The 19,781-nt window shown below is 45.1% G+C and overlaps 1 protein-coding gene across 2 annotated transcripts in view; it reads right to left on the reverse strand.

The window, feature by feature from the left end:
• The window catches only part of LOC144498787 (EF-hand calcium-binding domain-containing protein 4B-like), a 157,325-nt gene that overhangs the window by 18,523 nt on the left and 119,021 nt on the right, over positions 1-19,781 (reverse strand). For both annotated transcript variants that reach the window (XM_078220458.1, XM_078220459.1), the window contains exons 11-12: positions 9,412-9,491; positions 3,140-3,419 (exon numbers count right to left, since the gene is read on the reverse strand). In XM_078220458.1, the coding sequence (XP_078076584.1) occupies positions 3,140-3,419; positions 9,412-9,491 (360 nt within the window). The remainder of the gene's footprint in view (positions 1-3,139; positions 3,420-9,411; positions 9,492-19,781) is intronic.

Below are 19,781 nucleotides of genomic sequence, written 5' to 3' on the forward strand. Positions count from 1 at the left end.
TTTTTAAAAGATAAAATTGTACCTGCCTCTACTACTACCTCTGGCAGCTTGTTCCAGACACTCACCACCCTCTGTGTGAAAAAATTGCCCCTCTGGACACGTTTGTATCTCTCCCCTCTCACCTTAAACCTATGCCCTCTAGTTTTAGACTCCCCTACCTTTGGGAAAAGATATTGACATCTACCTAGTCTATACCCCTCATTATTTTATAGACCTCTATAAGGTCACCCCTCAGCCTCCTACGCTCCAAGGAAAAAAGTCCCAGTCTATTCAACCTCTCCCTATAACTCAATCCATCAAGTCCCAGTAGCATCCTAGTAAATCTTTTCTGCACTCTTTCTAGTTTAATAATATCCTTTCTATAATAGGGTGACCAGAATTGCACACAGTATTCCAAGTGTGGTCTTACCAATGTCTTGTACAACTTTAACAAGACGTCCCAACTCCTGTATTCAATGTTCTGACCGATGAAACCAAGCATGCCGAATGCCTTCTTCACCACTCTGTCCACCTGTGACTCCACTTTCAAGGAGCTATGAACATGTACCCCCAGATCTTTTTGTTCTGTAACCCTCCCCAACGCCCTACCATGAACTGAGTAAGTCCTGCCCTGGTTCAATCTACCAAAATGCATTACCTCGCATTTGTCTAAATTAAACTCCATCTGCCATTCGTCAGCCCACTGGCCCAATTGATCAAGATCCCGCTGCAATTGGAGATAACCTTCCTCACTGTCCACCATACCACCAATCTTGGTGTCATCTGCAAACTTACTAACCATGCCCCCTATATTCTCATCCAAGTCATTAATATAAATGACAAATAACAGTGAGCCCAGCACTGATCCCTGAGGCACACCGCTGGTCACAGGCCTCCAGTTTGAAAAACAACTCTCTACAACCACCCTCTGGCTTCTGTCAAGAATCCAATTTTGTATCCATTTAGATACTTCACCCTGGATCCCGTGAGATTTAACTTTAACTTTAGTTCTTCAGTGCCTTGCTATAACGTCTTTGATAATAGCTTCTAACATTTTCCCTATGACAGATGTTTAGCTAACTGGCCTGCACTTTCTTGCTTTCTGTCCCTCTCTCTTTTTGAATAAAGAGTTACTTTCACTACTTTCCAATCTAATGGAACCGTTCCCAAATCTCGGAAATTCTGGAAAATTAAAACTAACACATCAACTATCTCACTAGCTACTTCTTTTAAGATGAGGGAGAGATTGAATGTTTAAGATGGTGGATGTGGTGTCAATTAAGTGGATTACTTTGTCTTAATGGTGTTGAGTTTTGAATGTTATTGGAGCTATACTCATCCATCCTGATCTGTGCCTTGTAGATGGTGGACAGGCTTTGAGGAGTCAGGAGGTGAGTTACTGCAGAATCCCCAGACTTTCATCTGCTATTGTGGTATTTATATGACTGACCCCGTTCAGTTTCTGGGTCAGTGGTAGCCCCCAGAATATTGATATCGGGGGATTCAGGGATGGTATTCTATTGAATGTCAAGGGGAGATGTCTGCAGTGTAAACTTTACCTGCCATTTATCAGCTCAAACCTGAATGTTGTTCAGATCTAGCTGCATGCAGGTTAGGATGCTTCAGAATCTGTGAAGTCCCGAATGTTACCAAACATTGTGCAATCATCAGCGAAAGTCCCCACTTCTGACCTAATGATGGAAGGAAGGTCATTGATAAAGCAGCTGAAGATGGATAGGCCCTGGGCACTACCTTGAGGAACTCCTGCAGAGGTGTCCTGGGACTGAGATGATTGGCGTTCAACAACCACAATCATCTTGCCTTGTGTCAGGTATGACTCCAACTAGTGGGGAGTTTTCTTCCCGATTCCCATTGACTCCAGCTTTGCTAGGGCTTCCCGGTGCCACACTCAGTCAAATGCTGCCTTGATATCAATGATAGTCACTCTCTCCTCACCTCTCACACTTAGCTCTTTTGTCCATATTTTGACCAATACTATAATGATGTTTGAAGCTGGATGGTCCTGACAGAACCCAAACTTCAGTGAGCAGATTAGTGCTGAGTAAGCAATGCCTGATGGTCCTATCACTGACACCGTCCATCATTTTACAGATATTTGAGTTTGTGCTGGTGGGGCAGTTGCTGGCTGGGTTGGATTTGTCCTGTTTTTTGTGGACAGAATATACCTGGACACATTTTCCACTTTGTCTGGTAGATGCCAATTTCGTATTGGAAGAACTTGGTGACACAGGTGGTTCTGAAGCACAGGTCTTCAGTACTACAATCAGGATATTGTCATAGCTTTGCTGTGTCCCACCACATGTAGTTGATTCTTGATATCATGTGGAATGAGTTGAATTTGCTGAAGCTGGCATCTGTGATGGTGGGGACCTCAGTAGGAGGCAGAGTTGGACTACCACATGGCATTTCTGGCTGAGAAGTGGAGACAAGCGGAGAGGGGGGACAGAGAGAGGGAGCAGAGACGACCGGAGATAGGAGGTGATGGGGAATGGCAAGCAGGAGCAGGGGCAAACAGAGGGGAGCGGAGATGAGTGTGGAGATGGGGGTGGAGAGGGTGGTAAGAAGAGGCCCAAGAAACAACATTGGGAGAAATCAAAACCTTATTAGAGGGGCATTTGTTAGACAGGGCAATTTTTCCAATCTCGATTACAGCAAGATAAAGAATGGAGCAATAAATTTAAATCATATGTTTATTCAATCCAAATGCTACATACCGAAAGGCATCGGATCATTAAATGGTATCATTAGATATACAGCATTATATTTTCCAATCGGTAGTCAGCCAAAGAAAGATTTCAAGGCACATATCCATTACCTACCAATACATTGAGCTTCATGAGAATGGCAATCCTGCGACATCTCCTAATAGCAGTGTAAAATACCACAAAATTCACTTAACTGAAGCCATGGACTCCGCAGAACAAATGCAAACTTTGAAAAATGACACCTCGCTAATCTTACTGAATTGCTACTTCCCTTCTCTTCGCAGGAGAATCATTCTGATCTCTTTTTGTTTTGATAAACTCTTGCTGATAGGTAGCCCAAACTGAGGCAACTGTTTACTTTGAGCATGGGCGGTGCTGGAACAGTAAACTTAGGAACAGTGGTCAACTTGTAAAGTACGGCTGCCCCTACTCACCGCTGTTTCTATGCCAATAGGTTGGCCTCGGGGTGAAAGTGGAGCCTCATCCAATTCTTCATCTTCTTGTTCCGAGGCGTGCGAAGGTAGTCCGCCCACCCTGCGGCCTGCAGCCTCAGCTGGCAACCTTTGGCCTTTTGTTGACGTTGGACTGCACGGCCCTCCGGCACCAGCTTTGTCTGGGCCCATCTCCTTGGATACGTATTTACAGTTCTTCTTGCTGGGCTCCAATGTCACTTCCTCTGCGGTGATGAGAGATTGATCTGCAGCAATGAGCTGTCTGCGCAAAAGTCCATTTGTCACAGATACAGAAATGAATATGACAAAATCAAAAACAACTCACGGTAAGTTTGAGGATCAGTTCCAACCAAACTCAGAAACATATTCTATGCAGGTAATTTAAAATTAAAGTCCATTCTAACGCTTTTAATCTGAACGATTATTTGCTAATGCCAGATATCCCCATTTATGTTTTACAAATGATATGTCCAAGAATAAGGGTGAGAAGACTATGGTAGTTTTCACAGAAGACTTCTGGAAGCATTTAGAAAGGGAATGGATGTGTGCTGTCGTAGCTTATTTAGATATAGATATAGAAATTAGATATAGAATCCCTACAGTGCAGAAGGAGGCCATTCAGCCCATCGAATCTGCACCAACCACAATCTCACTTAGGCCCTTGCCCCTTAACCCCACATGTTTACCCCGCTAATCCTTCTAACCTTACCATCCCCGGACACTAAGGGACAATTGGGCAGCACGGTGGCACAATGGCTAGCAGTGCTGCCTCACAGCGCCAGGGACCCAGGTTCGATTCCCGGCTTGGGACACTGTCTGTGTGGAGTTTGCATATTCTCCCCATGTCTGCGTGGGTTTCCTCCGGGTGTTCTGGTTTCCTCCCACAGTCCAAAGATGTGCGGGTTAGGTTGATTGGCTATGCTAAATTGCCCCTTAGTGTCAGGGGGACTAGCATGAGGTTATGGGGATAGGGCCTGGTTGGGATTGTGGTCGGTGCAGACTCGATGGGCCGAATGGCCTCCTTCTGCACTGTAGGATTCGATGATAAGTAATTTAAAATTAAAGTCCATTCTGACGCATTTAATCTGAACGATTATTGGCTAATGCCAGATATCTCCTTTCTGTTTTACAAATGATATGTCCAATAATAAGGGTGAGTTGATTATGACAGTTTTCACAGGAAGACTTATGGAAAGCTGAAAGCATTTAGAAAGGGAATGGATGTGTGCTGTTGTAACTTGTTTAATTAAGACAACAACAGTAATGGCACAATATGAAAATGCAGAGGAAGCAGGGGGTTATACAACCAGTGTGATTCAATTCTAGAGGAAACTTGTAGAGGATCTCAAATTACGCACAGGTTCCTCACATAATGCGTTCATCCGAAATCACTTTTTAATATGTTAGCCAAGACACAAGGACATTTATTTTAGGCAGATGAATAGATCTCACTGAAGTAACAAAGTGTAAAATTCCAGAGCCAAGGGGCTTTCCTTCAAAGTGTATAGGCTACATGCAAATTCTAACAGCTGAAAATTATATCAAAAAGCTGGGAATGCTGAAAGCCATCCTTAGTCTTCCTGATGTTTGATATTGTTGGTGATATTCAACCATTTTAGAAATTAAGCTAGTCATTCGATTTTGACCTCAATTACTTGTGCATTTTAAGAGCAGAATGGGGAAACAGTAACACATTTTGGGCTGTCTGGCTCAGGCCTCCCTCCCCTGGCTTGTGGGTGTCAAGTAGATGGGGAACGGAGATTGAATGCACATTTTCCAGTCCATCCAACTTCTTGTCGGGAAGGGCGAGTGCACTAAATATATGTATGTATATATTTAAAACTATGCAAATAGCAAAGATACACCATTGATGCATTTAAAGCTTAGCAACGTCCTGAACATCTGTTGCTATGGCAGTGAGGCAGGGCAGAACTAAAGTTTTGCATTCAGAAGGCCTCCCAGGCCTACGTTCACAACTCTGTCTCCAGTTTCAGTCAGACTTCCTGTGAGGGCCAGGAAGCCATCAATTGACCTCTAAAAATGGGAGGTCACTCAAGGTCAGGAGAATATCCTTGCACAAGGCCCGAGTCTGCAATGATGTGGGGATGCACCCAAATTCCAAGAGAGCCGAACATTTGAGCCATTGCATCTAAACTGGAATTATAGCTTTCAACCTTCATTTTAGATTAATTTGAATTTCAGGCATTTTACCATCTTTTTCTCTTTTAGAGAAGTTAAAATTAGAATCAGAAAGGTAATCAACAAACAGCCATAAAATTTTGGAGTTATAATATCAAATTGCAGTGCAATTGCATTGATACTTCCAAAATTGAATCTCCTTAAGAAAAAAATTCACAGGCATTTAATTTGAATTGACATTTATTGGCAGAGATTTAGCAGGGTGTGTTCAGTACATTCATGTGATGTTGGGGGAGTGTGCCGACAATGTAATGTCTGAGAACACCAAAGCCCAAACAGCATTGGCCAGGGTAAGCTGTAAGCTTGGGAATGAATCCATAATAAAGTTGTTTTTGTTACAAATGACATTTTTTCACCCCCCCCCCCAACCAAATCGAACCGTACCCCCATAGTCCACGAAGGCAAGTCAGGTCTTAGGTTCAATCCTTAATCTACACCCAACTAACCAATGTCATCTTAAATGGTGGGTGAAGCTACTTGGCTCAGTGTACCTAAAGCAAATCTAAGACATCGAGGGAAATTGGATATTGTACCCATTTCTGAGCGGTCCCCAAGGTGCATGTGTAGAAATCAGGTTTGGTCATGTTACCATATTCGGCCAATGTTCTGCTGTCCCTAGTTCTCTGCCTAGTAGAAGTACTACATTTTTTATTGTAATAACCTACTAACGAGGGAACTCCTTAGAACGAGATAAAGATCTCTGTTGTAACCTGCAAATCTCACGTCAAAGGAGAACAGAACCAGGCACCAAGCAAAAAACCATTGGCTAGATTTTCTACTCATTTGTAGTCAAGATAGAAAATTCAGCCTACAAATGTTAGGGAGCGAAGAGGAAAGAGAAATTTAGTTAATTCCATTTGTAAATTAGGGCAAGATATCTGATAGTTTCTAACCCAGCCAATATATACCCAACCCATATTGTAGACAAAGAACAAAGAACAATACAACACAAGAACAGGCCCTCCAGCCCTCCAAGCCTGCACTGATCATGGTGCCTGCCTAAACTAAAACCGTATGCACTTATGGAGTCCATATCCTTCCATCCCCATCCTATTCATGTATTCGTCTAGATGCCCCTTAAATGCCACTATCGTACCTGTTCCCACCACCTCCCAGGCAGCGCGTTCCAGATATTCACCACACTCTGTGTAAAACACTTGCCTCGTACATTTTCTCTAAACTTTTGCCACTTTGAGGGAACTGTGGACCTGCACGCCCAGATCCCTCTGTATGTCAGAAAACCTCAAATCTGTCTGAACATCAAAGAGTTTATACGATCTAAATAACAGTGCAGCACTGCTGCAAAAACATCCAGTGACCTAAAGGTCATGAACTGGAATGGGGTCCTGCCCTGTTTAGTTGATTTACTCTTCAAGTTGTCAGATCTTCAAACTGAAGAATAGGAATCCATTCTTGGAGCCTAAAGTCTTCATGAAAAAGGTCAGTTAAATCATGTGAGTTGGCTGCAGGGTCCTATATCTCAATTGTCAACCACATATCATGCTTCCAGTTTCTATATTGGATTCTGAGGGGTCTTGACAAGCTGGATGTGGAGAGGACATTTCCTCTTGTGGAAGAATCTAGAACTAGGGGTCACTGTTTTAAAATAAGGGTTGCCCATTTAAAACGGAGATGAGGCAAAAAAATTTCACTCAAAGGGCTTTGAGTCTTTGGAACTCTCTTCCTAAGAAGGCGGTGGAAGCAGAGTCTTAAAGGCAGAGATGGATGGGTTATTGGTAAGCAAGGGGGTGATAGGTTATCAGCTATAGGCAAGATGCAGACTTGAGGTTATCAGCCATGATCTTACTGAGTTGTAGAATAGTCTTGAAGGGCTGAATGGTCTAATCCTGCTCCGTGGGCGGCACGGTAGCACAGTGGTTAGCACTGCTGCTTCACAGCTCCAGGGACCTGGGTTCGATTCCCGGCTTGGGTCACTGTCTGTGTGGAGTTTGCATATTCTCCTCGTGTCTGCGTGGGTTTCCTCCGGGTGCTCCGGTTTTCTCCCACAGTCCAAAGATGTGCGCGTTAGGTTGATTGGCCATGCTAAAATTGCCCCTTAGTGTCCTGGGATGCGTAGATTAGAGGGATTAGTGGGTAAAATATGTAGGGATATGGGGGTCGGGCCTGGGTGGGATTGTGGTCGGTGCAGACTCGATGGGCCGAATGGCTTCTTTCTGTACTGTAGGGTTTCTATGATTTCTATGTTCATATGCTCATATTTCCACTACACAAAAGCAGCCTCTACTCTATTAATATGATGTTACTCATATGAAATTTCCTCCACCAGCCTTTGATAAATCTCCCTCGTAGTGAGACAGCTAATTTTGAGTAATTTTATGCACAATCCCATTCCCACCTAAAGTGGACTAATCCTGTCCCAAATTTGTTTCACTTTGGCTCCTTACCTATGAAAACCTTAGGAAACAATCATCTCATCTGAATAGGCCTGGATCTAAACCAAAAAGGCAAGTCTGGTGCACCAACCATAACATCCTGTCTCAAGAAAAGTGCCCTGACCTAACAAAGAATCACACCTGAAATAGTAACTAGTCTTTTTGGTCATGTTGATATCAATTTCCAGCATTTTCTGCTCTTGTTCAAAGGATAGAGGTTGGGATTTTTCTAACCCCACTGCGGCGGGGTGAAGGACCAGCCAAATATCTTTTGGCTTTCAGCGGAACGGGACGATGTGGGTGGCAGGTGGGACTGGAAAATCCAACCCAGAGGGACTGAGCACTTCAGCAAATATGAAGCTGATTGGAGACAGAGGTGCCTTTGTTCAAGATAAGTCCTGTCTGGCGAATCTAGTTGAATTTTGAGGATGTCATAGAATCCCCACAGTGCAAGAGGAAGCCATTCAGCCCATCAAGGTCCACTGACTGTCCGACAGATCATCTTACCCAGGCACTCTGCCTGTAGCTCCATGTTTTTACCTTGCTAATCCCCCTAAGCTACACATCTTGGGACACCAAGGGGCAATTTAACATGGCTAATCCACCTAACCTGTACATCTTTGGGAGGAAACCGGAACACCCGGAGGAAACCCACACAGACATAGAGAGAACGTGCAAACTCCACACAGACAGTTACCCGAGGCCGGAATTGAACCCGGGTCCCTGGCGCTGTGAGGCAGCAGTGCTAACCACTGTGCCACCATTAGTCTAATTACTCCCTCTGACGGGGAATCACGAAAGTCTGAGCATGAGCATGAGATTACAGTCCGAACATTTAGGAGGAAAATCAAGAAGCATCTTTTCATCACTAAGTGAATTGGAAATCGGAAACTCTTTTCTTCAAAATGCTATGGCTGCAGGGGTCATTAGAAAAATGGGAGCATGCTTGAGGGGCTGAATGGTTTGCTCCTGTTCTACGATCCTAAAACAAGCATGTGTTGATTTTTTTAAATGTTGCATTCACATTGTCTCCTTTTCCTGTACTTTCTGAAGGTGTTTACTTTCAAATGTCCCATCCGCAGTTTAAAGAATTCATGCAAAGTTTCCTCGTGTCTCCAAATACCATTCCACGATGAGAGGTTAAAAGGGCAACTTACACTCCAGCTTGTACCAGAACAGCTCTTAGACCCAGATTCTAGAAGCGCCTGAGAACAACCTAGAGTCATGGTTCCAAATTTCCCTTCCTTATCCTGACGCCGCTGCAGAGTTGGATCTTGCTGTGCTGGTTCACGGTAGATGTGAACCTATCTCCAACCACTTCCAAGTGCAGCTTAGCAGAGAGCACCTGCATCAACAACTCACCTTACATCAAGAAAAGTGATTTTTTTTTTTCTCTCCTGAAAAATTTGCTCACTATTCATTTGAAGAATGTCAACTGGTTCCCATCTTTGGGCTCTTGGCTACTTGGATCTGTAAGCGCAAAGCCTTTAGGAACCAGCAAGCCTACACACTCATGAAATGTTTACAAAATAAGCAGCGACAAGAACATCTCATGCAATACTACAGGTGAAGTAGCAGCAATATTAGGAAACTCAAGTAACGCCATCAATATGGGACACAATTCATCGCATGCATTTATATTTGCATTGGCAAGGCTCTAACCGTTTAACTGGCTTGTCCTCCACCAGGTAATTCCCTATCACTGAACCTCTCTTCAACAGAGGTTTTTTGCCGGGGGAGGTCTGAAAATCAAAATAAATCCACAAAGTTAATCCAAGCATATCTGTGATGGAAAAAGAAAGAAATAACGTTATTCTCAGCAGACAACAATACATAATTACACACCAAAAATCAACGTCCCAAAGCTTTCCCATGCCCATCATTCAATCAATCAGTCACTTCTCACTCATTTTCTATTGGTACTGATTGTTGCTGATCAGACTAATTATGCCATTTAAGAAAGGACCGAATAGGTCACATTGACCTGGCAAGCAGGGCCACCGGTGCCCATTATTGTTGTTATCCAAGTAGTTTTACCAATGTTTGGAAACAACAACAGAATTAGAATTGCACAAATTATAGAATCCTTACAGTGCAGAAGAAGCCTTCACTGACAATCCCAGCCAGGCCCTATCCCCGTAACCCCAACCAACCTGTGCTAATCCCCCTGACACTAAGGGGCAATTTAGCATGGCCAATCCACCTAGCCCGTACATCTTTGGACTGTGGGAGGAAACTGGAGCACCTGGAGGAAACCCACGCAGACACGGGGAGAATGAGCAAACTCCACACAGACAGTGACCGGAGGCCGGAATTGAACCTGGGTTCCTGGCGCTGTGAGGCAGCCCGCCTATTTAACTCTATCCTGGTGCGGAAATGTCATCAAGTTTCTACATATTGTAAAGTTATGCTGCTCTTCAGAAAATGGCAGGGACCTGAGAAGTGAAATCGCCTCCAGCTTGCTGGTGTGTTAGACAACCAGCCCTTCTTCAAACACAGTTGTCAAAGGGACAGATTCTACCAAGCACATTCAGGTGGACAATTTTCACTCAGTCTCTGTGCCGCAATAGATTAAACAAAAATTACCCTCCCGAGGTGAGGTCAGAATTTGGCAGGATGAAGCTGAGGAATTTTGATTTATTGTCACATTGTACTTTTTTTATTAATTTGTGGGACATGGGCGTCACTGGCTGGTCAGCATTTATTGCCCATCCCTAGTTGCCCGAGGGCAGTTGAGAGTCAACCACATTGCTGTGGCTCCAGAGTCACATGTAGGCCAGACCAGGTAAGGACGGCAGATTTCCTTCCCTAAAGGACATTAGTAAATCAGATGGGTTTTTCTGACAATCGACAATGGTTTCATGGTCATCAGTAGATTCTTAATTCCAGATTTTTTTTATCTGCCATGGTGGGATTCGAACCCAGGTCCCCAGAACATTAGCTGAGTTTCTGAATTAATTACTTAGCAATAATGCCACTAGGCTATTGCCTCCCCTAATTAGTATACAGTGAAAAGCATTGTTTCTTGTGCGCTATACAGACAAAGCATACCATTCATGGAGAAAGAAAGGAGAGAATGCAGAATGTAGTTTTACAGTCATAGCTAGAGTGAAGAAGATCAACTTAATGCGAGGTAGGTCTATTCAAAAGTCTGATGGCAGCAGGGAAGATGAAGTTTTTGAGTTGGTTGGTACATGCCCTTAGACTTTTGTATCTTTTTCCTGATGGAAGAAGGTGGAAGAGAGAATGTCCGGGATGTGTGGGGTTCTTGATTATGCTGGCTGCTTTTCCGAAGCAGCGGGAAGTCTAGACTGTGTTAGTGGATGGGAAGCTGGTTTGAGTGATGGACTGGGCTTTATTAATGGGTGAGTAACATATATTTAAAAATCCTGCCCTTCAGTTCTGCCGTCACTACAGTTCACAGATTACGAGTGGAGATCAACACAATATAAATTCATACCTTCATTGCCCCTCCCATTGAAAAACAAAGGGAGGTCTGTGGAGAATGAGAAAGCCATAGGAACCAGTGTGAAAATTGATGCAGACAAACAGCCACACACTGGCTTTTCACACCAGTTTAAAGCTGTCAATTTATTCAAAGTTGGTTCTCTGGATTCCAGCATTATTATGTAAGTAAATCCGGGCAGTTGGAATGGATGTTTGCTTTGAGAAATACAATTCGTGAGTGTCACCATTTGACATTGATATGATCAAAGAGTGCAAGAAAACATCTCCAAACCACTGGCTCGTGGCTAACACTGGCAAAAACCCAGAGGATCAACTCTTCAACTGGGAATGTTACAGGGACACAGAAGAACAATAAGATAAATCATTAACAGCACAAGGTGTAACCTGCAAAGAAAATACAAAAACACATAGCAAATTAGCCCTTTGCTGATAAACAGCTGTAAAAGTACTGCAACGATGGAGACTTTGGGTTTGTTTTGCCCATTTCAAAATCAGGGAAACAGTAAAATATTCCATCTGCTGGAAATCTGAAATAATCCTGGAACTATCAAGGAGGTCAAGAAGCATCTGTGGAGAGAAACAGAGTAAACATCTCAGGTTGACCCAAGTTCTTGTGCAAAGAAGGATACCAGCTTCTTTTAAACACTTAAAACACCTAAGGATAGCAAGAGTAGTATTTTGCAACTCATCCAAATTTAACTTGCTTTCCTTAGAATCAATGATCGCGCCCAACACAAATTCCGGACCTTCAATTCTCTGGAAACATTCTCCATTTTGAATCAACGTGCTGTTAATAACATCTGATTAGAATCCTGTTTGCAGCTCACTCATGACCGTCCATTATCCAATGTATATGATCTTCTGAATCCTCAATTAGATCCCAGCCTGTAATATCTTCCTGAGTATCCATTATACTGCAGAGAAAATGGGCCTGATTTGAAGTCATTCAAATTCCACCCACTTGCACAGCGTTGGAATTGGACCCAAAGTTCTGACTTTATATTGCCTGTGGAGAACCTTTCCTGTTGAAAGCACAGTTTGGAAAATTTGGCCATGAAATGCGCACAATTAACTCTGACCAAGAAAACAGACAAGGCAAATTCAGAAAGTTGTACATAAATGGATTCCGATCTACAACTTAAGTTAGTCAATGTGTTATGGATCAATCTGATTTTCGAAATGAGCAGGCACCTTTTTAAAGCATTTCTCTCATTTAATATCTCAACTGGCTTGGTGTCAAATCTTCTCCCACGAGTGTTGCCGTGGGATGTTTACAACATTAAGAATGCTATATGAATGCAGGTTGTGATTGTTGATAAGAGCACTCAATTGGAAATAGATCAAGATTTTACAGTATCACACGGAAGCCATGCTATAAGTGTGGCAAATTAAAACAAACATTACAAAGTTTAACATCAAAAATCTTTATTATCAAAAGACCAGCGTATTGGGGGTGTTTCCCTCAAATAGGTTGACATATTGAGGTATTCATTTATAAATCCTTCATCAAAATGTGTACATGTTATGCAGTTCTTTCAATCTTTGTAATGATTTAGTATTTCATGCAATTAAAAGATAAGATAACCTAGTATAGTTTAAATAATTTATGTCTATAAATTTATAAACTTTTAGCTTGCATTATATAATAAACAGTTTTATTTTCATTGTATTTGACTTCACACAATCAATTCACCATGACTGAGTGTTGGTTGGACCAGTAGACATTGGGAATGTGTCAATGTACCTATTTTGTTCGTGGTGTTTGAAGCAGCTAACTCTGTTCTCTCTAGCCGTGGCGGGGAAGGGTAAAGATGTAATTCTGAATTGTAAATATACAAGATTTGTGAGGTAGATTAGAGGATGTTCTTAATGCTGAGCGTCAGGAGAACGGGAGAAAAGGATTGCAAGCAAAAGATAGTTTTTTTAAAAAGCACACAGTGTCCTAAGGGAGGAAACTCAAACCGCCTGGGGTTTGACATCACATAGTGCAACAGAGTCATAATGGCTGCGGTTTTACCAGCTCGCCCTGCAAATCAATGGGTGCAGCAAGCCGTAAAACCGCGCGAGAGCCAAGAAATCAGGATTGCGCCCGATCTCTTGGATCTTGCGATCTTACCAGAAACGGATTTTTGGCGAGAGGCTAGATAAATTATTTAGTTAAATGTTTATTAACATGTCTTTAGCGAGCCTGGCGCTCAGTCGTCCGGACTCACTTGCTTTGTGGCCTCACCAGGAGAGGGTCTCTCATGCGAGGAAAACACCTGCTCCTCATGAACGGGGAACAGTCGCATTGCCTTCGCTGGTAGAACCGGAGGCCATTGAAGCCCCTCGGGGTGGGGGGGGGGGGCTGCCTTTGGGCAAAGGAGGGGTGCCCTTGGGCAATGCCAGCCTGGCACCTTGGCTCTCCCCACCGGGCAGTGATGGGGCGGGGCGGCCCACTGCACACTCTGCCTGTGATCGGTGGGGGTGGGGGGGAGGGGGGGTGGCCCAGCTGCCGCTCTGCAGCTGTTTTCAGTGGGGGGAGACGCGATCGGTCTGTGCAGCTGGGGGGTGGGGGAGGGCAGCGGGGGCTACATTTTCAGCTGGTGTGGGACTCATGATCGACCTCAGGCTCCCATGATTGTGGTTGGGGGGGGGGGCGGGTAGTGGATGGGGGGGTGTTGATTCAGGCTGGCTCCAACAGCCATGGCCTGACAGCTCTCTCTCTCTCTCTCTTTCTGTGAGGCCTCCACTGTTGGAATTGCGCAACATGTGCAATAGCTCCATCTGCTGCTGGCTGGTGAATTAAGCCCCGCCCTGCCTGTAGTAGCTAGAAACAATCTAGCCCATTTTTTCATGCACTATGTGCACAAGATTGGGACTTTTTTAAAAAAAACCAAAAATCTGCAGTTCTCCCATTTTCACGCTAGCTGGACACTTACAATTTTTTTCTCGTAACATTCCACCCATCGCGTCAAACGTGATTAATAAAAAGGTTCTCAGTAAATATCCTAGACCTCCAGAGCACTTTACTATAAAACCTATCTGGAGTTAAGAAAAGCAAGAGTATAGAGAGTCACTTTAAAGTTCTCAGAACATCCAAATTGTGACTAGCTAGGCACAAAAGCTCTGTTTCAGAAAGTGGCTGCTGTGTAAACATCTGGGACAAGTTCATTGGTTATGTACTGTTAGGATCTGCTGCACAGCTGAATATCTGAATATGAAAAGAATTGGCAAACAGATATTAATTAAAATATGCCCTTCCTCGGTGTAAGGGTGGGAATGAAGGATGAAAGAATCTATTGTTCACTGTATTGAAACAGAAGTTGTTGCAACTTGGCAGCTCTCGGAGCTACATTACAAGAATATGTTCTAATCTTTGGAACTCCTAGAAAAATCATCATCTTATTTTCTATGTGGATAATAAGTTATTGGCATGAATTTCACACTTGTTGCGCAAAGCCGACGGGACCCAAAGCAGATGTCGATCCGCTCCCGGACAAGATTGCGTTGGCAATGCAATTTCCCGCTAGGTAGCCAATTAAGGCTGGTCAGAATGCAAGGCCCATTGGGCAGGCCAGAAAAGGAGACGGGGACAATGATGAGCCAGGTGCAGGGATGAGCCAGGTGCCAGAGTCAATGGGGGCCCAGCAGGAGCTTTTACAAATCTGGCAGCATCACCCTGAAGACTGACAGGGGTTGTGGGGAAGATTGCTGGAGCATTCTTCACAGGATCGAAGAAGAAATATCTGCAGCACTAATTGCCTCAGCGCCCGATGGGCACAGAAGGTGAGAGGATAAGTACGACGGTCCCCTGTTTCACAGACAAGTGTCTGGGCATCCTCACAGAGAAGGTGACATTCACATGTCCAGGGGTGGGAAGAGGAGGCTGCCGCATGTCACAAAGAAGTCTTGGGCAGAGGTGGCCACCCAAGTCAATGAGCACGATATGGTGTGCCAAACGTGGATACATTGCTTCAAAATGTTTAACGATCTGCTCTGTTCGGCAAGAGTGAGTACTGAGATGGCATAGAACAGTATGGGTGGTCATTCTTCATCACCCTCAGGGGTGTAAGAGTGTGTGTGCCAAATTTCATTGAAGCCTGCATCAGCCAAGGCTGGGACAGCTGACATCTTGGCCTGAATGCATTAAAGGTGTGCCCCAGAACCTGTTTCTCAGGGGAGTTGGGTCCAGACTGGAAAGGTGCTGCAGGGAGAGGGAGCACTAATAATAAAATCTCTTCCCTTTCAGAGGAGAAGCCTTACTGCAGTGGAACCACAGAGAAAGGTTGGTGAGGAGCCCAATCTCCTGGTACTCGGTCACTATGAGATGGACACCCGAGAACTAGAATGCCATTGCAGAGCTCGTTTCAGCAAATGTGGTGAGGCAGGGTTCTCTGAGGAAGGTAAGAATGCAGTACACAGTGAGGCAAGGAAGAGCAAAAATTGCTGGGTCTACTTAGCTGAAATGGAGATGTCAAAGCACCAGTGCCCATTGATCAAGATGACAATATGCTGCAGTACTCCATTGTCTCATCAGCCTGTCTCGCACGCACATTGACTATATGATGATTGACACGTTCTCTTCCTTTTACAAATCCGTAAGAGACTCCAGGGGCCCTGAGGATCTCCCTTTAATCCCAGAGGAGACACTCACATCTGCACCCATGTCACACTCGCCCTCTGAACCAGGCAGTAGTGCAGAGACCAGCACATCGGTGAGCTTAAAGTTAATCGGCTCCCATGGTGATGCACAGCGAGGAGTGGGTGCCAGCTGGAGCCCAGGAATATGCTGGGTGTGAGGGAGATGATTAGCCTCTGGAGTCATCCATCAGGTGGCAGAGACTTAATGTCCAGCGGAATGTTGTGGGTAAATTTGGTGGAGATCTCAGCGTGTCTGCATGCCACGGTCTCGGTCATGAAGAGAGTGAGCCATGCGAACATACTGACCTCAGCCTCCTCCACTGAGAGAGGGGCGACTCTCACGGAGAGGCAGCCCCATCAGGGCTTCCTGAGGTGGAGCTCGAACCTGCAAGCTCTCACACAGGCAATGACCTCAGGAGGTTACTGCCAGTGTGCGAGATGGATGAAGCACCGAGTCTGCCTGCTATGTGCTGTCCGTCAATGGTCAGCAGGGAGATCCAAATGTATCTCACACAGGCGGACAAGCTGAATGCTGCCTCTGAGGACTCTTCGCAGGGTGCCCTGGAGGAGGGCAGTAGATCTTCTGCCCCTTCTTCTGGTAACGGTCAAATCTGATGATCGAGTGCCCAGTCATAGGCCTGGACGCTCCCTCCCAGGATCAGGCTCCACTGGTCAGAGGATGACTGCCAATGTAAAAAATAAGTTCAAGACAACTTGAGCACAATAGGGGCTTCTCACTAATGACTTTATTTCAGTCCATATTTCTAAACTCTCCTGATGGTGTAACACCAAAAAATTGCAAGTTTATAGAACATAGAACATAGAACATTACAGCGCAGAACAGGCCCTTCGGCCCACGATGTTGCACCGACCAGTTAAAAATAAAAATAAATAAAAACTGTGACCCTCCAACCTAAACCAATTTCTTTTCGTCCATGAACCTATCTACGGATCTCTTAAACGCCCCCAAACTAGGCGCATTTACAACTGATGCTGGCAGGGCATTCCAATCCCTCACCACCCTCTGGGTAAAGAACCTACCCCTGACATCGGTTCTATAACTACCCCCCCTCAATTTAAAGCCATGCCCCCTCGTGCTGGATTTCTCCATCAGAGGAAAAAGGCTATCACTATCCACCCTATCTAAACCTCTAATCATCTTATATGTTTCAATAAGATCCCCTCTTAGCCGCCGCCTTTCCAGCGAAAACAATCCCAAATCCCTCAGCCTCTCCTCATAGGATCTCCCCTCCATACCAGGCAACATCCTGGTAAACCTCCTCTGCACCCTCTCCAAAGCCTCCACATCCTTCCTGTAATGTGGGGACCAGAACTGCACACAGTACTCCAAGTGCGGCCGCACCAGAGTTGTGTACAGTTGCAACATAACGCTACGACTCCTAAATTCAATCCCCCTACCAATAAACGCCAAGACACCATATGCCTTCTTAACAACCTTATCTACTTGATTCCCAACTTTCAGGGATCTACGCACACATACACCTAGATCCCTCTGCTCCTCCACACTATTCAAAGTCCTCCCGTTAGCCCTATACTCAACACATCTGTTATTCCTACCAAAGTGAATTACCTCACACTTCTCCGCATTAAACTCCATCCGCCACCTCTCGGCCCAACTTTGCAACCTGTCTAAGTCTTCCTGCAAACTACGACACCCTTCCTCACTGTCTACCACACCACCGACTTTGGTGTCATCAGCAAATTTGCTAATCCACCCAACTATACCCTCATCCAGATCATTAATAAATATTACAAACAGCAGTGGCCCCAAAACAGATCCCTGAGGTACACCACTTGTAACCGCACTCCATGATGAATATTTACTATCAACCACCACCCTCTGTTTCCTATCCGCTAGCCAATTCCTGATCCAATTTCCTAGATCACCCCCAATCCCATACATCTGCATTTTCTGCAGAAGCCTACCATGGTTTCTTTGAATATTACATAAACATTTCCTGTTTCTTTGAATATTACATAAACATTGATTTTGTTGTAATGGCTTGAGTATGCATGATGGTTCTTATAGGTGTGGGGTGGTGGAAGGGGCTTTAATTGCACAGACTACGGTTGGAATTGGGGATCTTGGGTTTGTGCATCACAAATGTCCCATATAGAGACAGCGTCCTTGACATGAGCTGGAAGCAATGTCATGGTAGCCGAGCTGAAGGTACCCATTATCAAGACTGTCCTGATGTCCCTGCCTCTCTGAAGTTTTCTAGCTTGCTTCCATGTCTTCACCCTGTTCCTCCTCAGCTCCTCATCAATCCCATCAGTAGATTCATCCTCTGCAGTTGCCTTGTGATCCTCAGGCTCCAGAGGGTTCCCCTTGCCAGAGCCAGATTGTGCAGAGTGCAGTAGACAATGACTATAAGCGACACATGCTCTGCAGGATACTGTAGTGCTTTGCTTGATCAGTCCAGGCATCTGAACTGCATGTTCAGCAGACAAATGGTCCTCTCTACCACTGCCCTAGTGGAGGCTTGATGCCTGTTGTACCTTTCCTCCAAGTCTTTTCTTGGGTGCCGCAGTGGATTCATGTGCCACCCATTTCAAGGAATAGCCCTGGTCACCCAGGAGCCATCCATCCAAACAAGAAGGAGCGATGAACAGCTTTGGCACCTGTGAGTATCACAGAATGTAAACATGAAGTGAGCTACCAGGGCAATGGGCACAGGCTTGCAGCATCTCTGTCTTGTGGTTGCAGACAACCTCAATGTTCACTGACCCATTCTGGTTCACAAAGTTTCCTGGCTCACCTGCAGGTGCCTTGATGGCCACGTGAGTGCAGTCAATGGCACACTGAATATAGGGAAAGTCCCCAATCGCCGCAAAGCCTTTGATTCTCTCAGCCTGGCTGACCTCGTCCAGTCGGGAATGGATGAATGTCAGCACCTACCAGAACAGAATGTCAGTAATGAACTTGACATAACTTTGGACAGCAGATTGGGATTCACTACACAGATCTCCCACTGAGCCCTGGGAAGAACCAGTGGCATAGAAGTCGAGGGCCACTGCGACCTTCAGAGCCACTGGCATGGGATGACCACTCATGCAGTTGGGAGGCCACCTCTGGCTTAATCATCTGGCATATGGTGGTGATAATATCTCTAGAGAAGCAGAGCCTCATTCGGCACTGAACCTCGGACATGTCGAGGTAGTCAGAGCGCTTCCTGTACACTCTGGCCGCAGGGTAGTGACATCTCCTGCAGACCTTTCCGCCTCATGCTGCCTATGGGCCCTGCACTCCATGTGCCTGTGTCTCTCCTCCCACAGATTGCTCCCTGGGATACTGCCTGCCTCCTCTCTCTCTCGGCCCTCTCTTCTTTCTTAGATGAGGTCACACTAGCTGGGTGATCAGAAATGCACGAGGCTCCATCTCAAGCACACAATTCAAGTGAAATCTTCAGACAAAGAGGGCAAGAAAAAGTATTCCGAAAGAAAGCTAGCCACACATGGAATGCACCAGAAATGATCCAGAAACTCAAGTCGCACATGTTTCACAGCAGAAAACTCTAACCTAAATACACAGGGCTGGATTTTCCAGCCACACTCGGCCCAAGGTTGGAAAATCCCACCCGCGGTCAACGGACCTTTGTATGGTCCGTGTCTCGCCCGCTACAATTCCCGTGGCGGGCGGGACAGGAAAATTCCATCCATAGAGTCTTTGCACTGGGAGTCTTTTAGCCCACCCTGGGATGAGAATTCAAGGAAAACATGTTGGCCGCAAAAACGCACAGGCAATGTAAAACTCCTTTCAATTGGGAAATGAACGGCCTTAATTGGCCCTTTAAGAGTCGGTGGCATGCTTCTCACTCTCATGCATACCCAGAGACCGTAATATCACTCACATGCATAATGACGTCGGAACACTCACCCGATGTCTTATCACATTGGTTCGGGCATGTGCCCGTTTTAAT

The sequence above is a fragment of the Mustelus asterias genome, chromosome 9, assembly GCF_964213995.1.
Source record: "Mustelus asterias chromosome 9, sMusAst1.hap1.1, whole genome shotgun sequence".
NCBI lineage: Eukaryota > Metazoa > Chordata > Chondrichthyes > Carcharhiniformes > Triakidae > Mustelus > Mustelus asterias.